At 53.1% G+C, this 2,265-nt stretch overlaps 1 protein-coding gene across 1 annotated transcript; it reads right to left on the bottom strand.

Moving 5' to 3' along the window:
• CPAR01_03856 (uncharacterized protein) lies at positions 1–1,711 on the bottom strand (the record flags this gene model as incomplete). The annotated part of the gene is made up of 4 exons (XM_060488142.1): positions 1–370; positions 420–607; positions 662–1,464; positions 1,672–1,711. 4 exons carry the CDS (start codon positions 1,709–1,711, stop codon positions 1–3), a joined length of 1,401 nt encoding a protein of 466 aa, XP_060352348.1.
• Between the last annotated feature and the right edge of the window lie 554 nt (positions 1,712–2,265).

Below are 2,265 nucleotides of genomic sequence, written 5' to 3'. Positions count from 1 at the left end.
TTACACCATCTCGCGCGGTTGGTGCGCAGAACCCAAGTCGTTGTTCCGGTAGTCGCGGCTACCACTCCTCTCTTTTGTCGGTTGCGTGGGATCCGCCACCATGCTTGTCAGACCGACGCTTTGGTTCTGATGAGAAGGCGGCTGGTAGGCAGGAGGAGCGGCACCGGTGTATGCGTATCCGCCTTGCGGAGGTGCTTGTCTCCAAGGCTCCGGGTTGTACCCGCCCGTTCCTTGGTTGCCGAACTTAGCGGGCAGCCGGCCGCGGACCCACTTGCCTCCGAAGGTGAAGAACAGCGAGACCAGAAGCATGAGGATGATGAATGCAGCGAGGAAGTAATTGAATCGGCGGTTCAAGGCGAATGAGAAGCCCCTGCACATATTAGCATATTGTAAGGATTATTGAAGGACATTTGACCTACAAGAATGCGTTGAAAGTGCCAAGAGCAATCGTAATGCGACCAAGCCACTGGTGAACAACCTTGTATGGTGTATCGCGCTGCGTCTTCTTGTACTTTTGGTGATGCAGAAAGCCAATGGCGAATTGACCCAAGAGGAAGCCAACCACGATGAAGCCGATGATCTGATGTGCTGACTTGAAACCACGAGACTGTTGTCTACATTAGCATCGACACCTCTTCAATCCAAGCTTACGGAGACTTACACGTGAGTACCAGAAGCTGGTTAGAACACCGAGCACGAAACCAATGAGAACGATAACCAAAGCAACACCTTGGTTGAGGGCGTGCCACCTGACCATGTTTCCAAAGCGAAGGAGGATGGCACCGAAAGGAATGAGGAAAACCAAGGAGCCCACCATCAGAACCGCATGGAAGATGGACTTGTAGTCTCTCCGGCCATCGTTGGCAGAGACTTGCGTTGTGCCCTCATTGACGGAGCTGTCCTTGAGCACGGGCGCGTCGCCGGGGCCAACTGTGCGCTTCATGTTGAGTGTGAAGCGGCCAAACTCCTCGTGGAACTTGACAGACGTGTCCTGCTTATTCGAGAAGAAGCTTCCTTTGGGCCCAACAGCATAGATGGCCTTTTGGTTCTCGTTCGAGACATCGATCCATCCTCCCACCCAGCTCCTGCAGTGGGCAGTGCATCGCGCACTGAAGTACATGGAATTGTTGAACACACCCGTCCCGGCAAGAACGTCCCACTGCATATTGTTGTAGTACGTCGGCTCGTAGTTTCCGTAAGCTATGCGAGGTGAGAAGGTGACATTGTTGCCCGTCTCGTCGCGATAGATCATGAAGATCAAGCTACCGGCCATTCGATCCTGGCCGATGCCAATGGCGGCCCATGTGCGGTCGATGGGGGCCCGCATCGTGAAGAAGATGTCCTCGCCGCTGTTTTCGGGGACGGTGAAGCCAAAGGCGACATTGTTTTCCGGGGCGACAAAGGTGGATTGGCCGAGATCATCGTCTTTTGAGCTTTGTGCAAACGAGCATGTCGCAAACGCGGCTACGAGAAAAGTCCATGTCAGTGTGGGGTTCCTGCTAGATTGACGAGGATGGCGATGGATTGTCCAGTGTGTCTAATCAATATGTACGTCTGTGCCTCTAAAAGAAGGAATCTCTATTGAATTGAAGCTGAAGGATGACGCCAACCCTCGTTGCTGGACCTGGTCGCCAATGGGGAAACGCGCAAATAAGCAGCTAGGACACTAACCAGCAGCAAGGGCAGCGCGCCCAAGTGTAGAAAACAACATTGTCGCAAGTCTATCTGTGGTCGTGGCGGCCGTGGCGCCTGTCGATGATGCGAAAACAGTCGTGAACGAGGTTTGACGTGATGTTTCAACTGGAAGGAGGGAAGAGAGAAAGGAAAAGGAAAGGTTACGAGAAATAATAACGTTGTCGCCCAAGGGGTAATAGAGGGAGAAATCAGGAAACGCAGATTAAGTGCTGGTTTGGGCGAAGGCAGGCTGTCTGAAAGGCAAAATAAGGTACTTGGCAGACGACACACGCGCCTGCGTCAAAATGGCCCGTCTTGGCAAATGAAGATGTATCTTTTTCTTCTTCACTCAATAGGTAATTAGGTGTGTCCCTTTCATGAGGTAGGTCTTTCCCACCTTCTGCAGAGAAAGACAGACGAAGGTAAGGTACCTTCCGGAGGGATGAGTAAGGTTGCCCGCTGTCCGTTCCCCGGTTCCCTTGCATCTTCCCGCCCGCCGGCCTCCCACCTCGTACTTTTTCTTCCTCTCTCTCTCTCTCTCTCTGCGCTTCTCAGTGTGGTTTCTTCCCACCCAAAGCAGCCGTCTCACCC

Source organism: Colletotrichum paranaense (assembly GCF_030867605.1).
Source record: "Colletotrichum paranaense strain IMI 384185 chromosome Unknown Scaffold_3.1, whole genome shotgun sequence".
NCBI lineage: Eukaryota > Fungi > Ascomycota > Sordariomycetes > Glomerellales > Glomerellaceae > Colletotrichum > Colletotrichum paranaense.
Note: the sequence above shows the minus strand (reverse complement) of the source record. Positions and strands in the feature narration are given on the sequence as shown.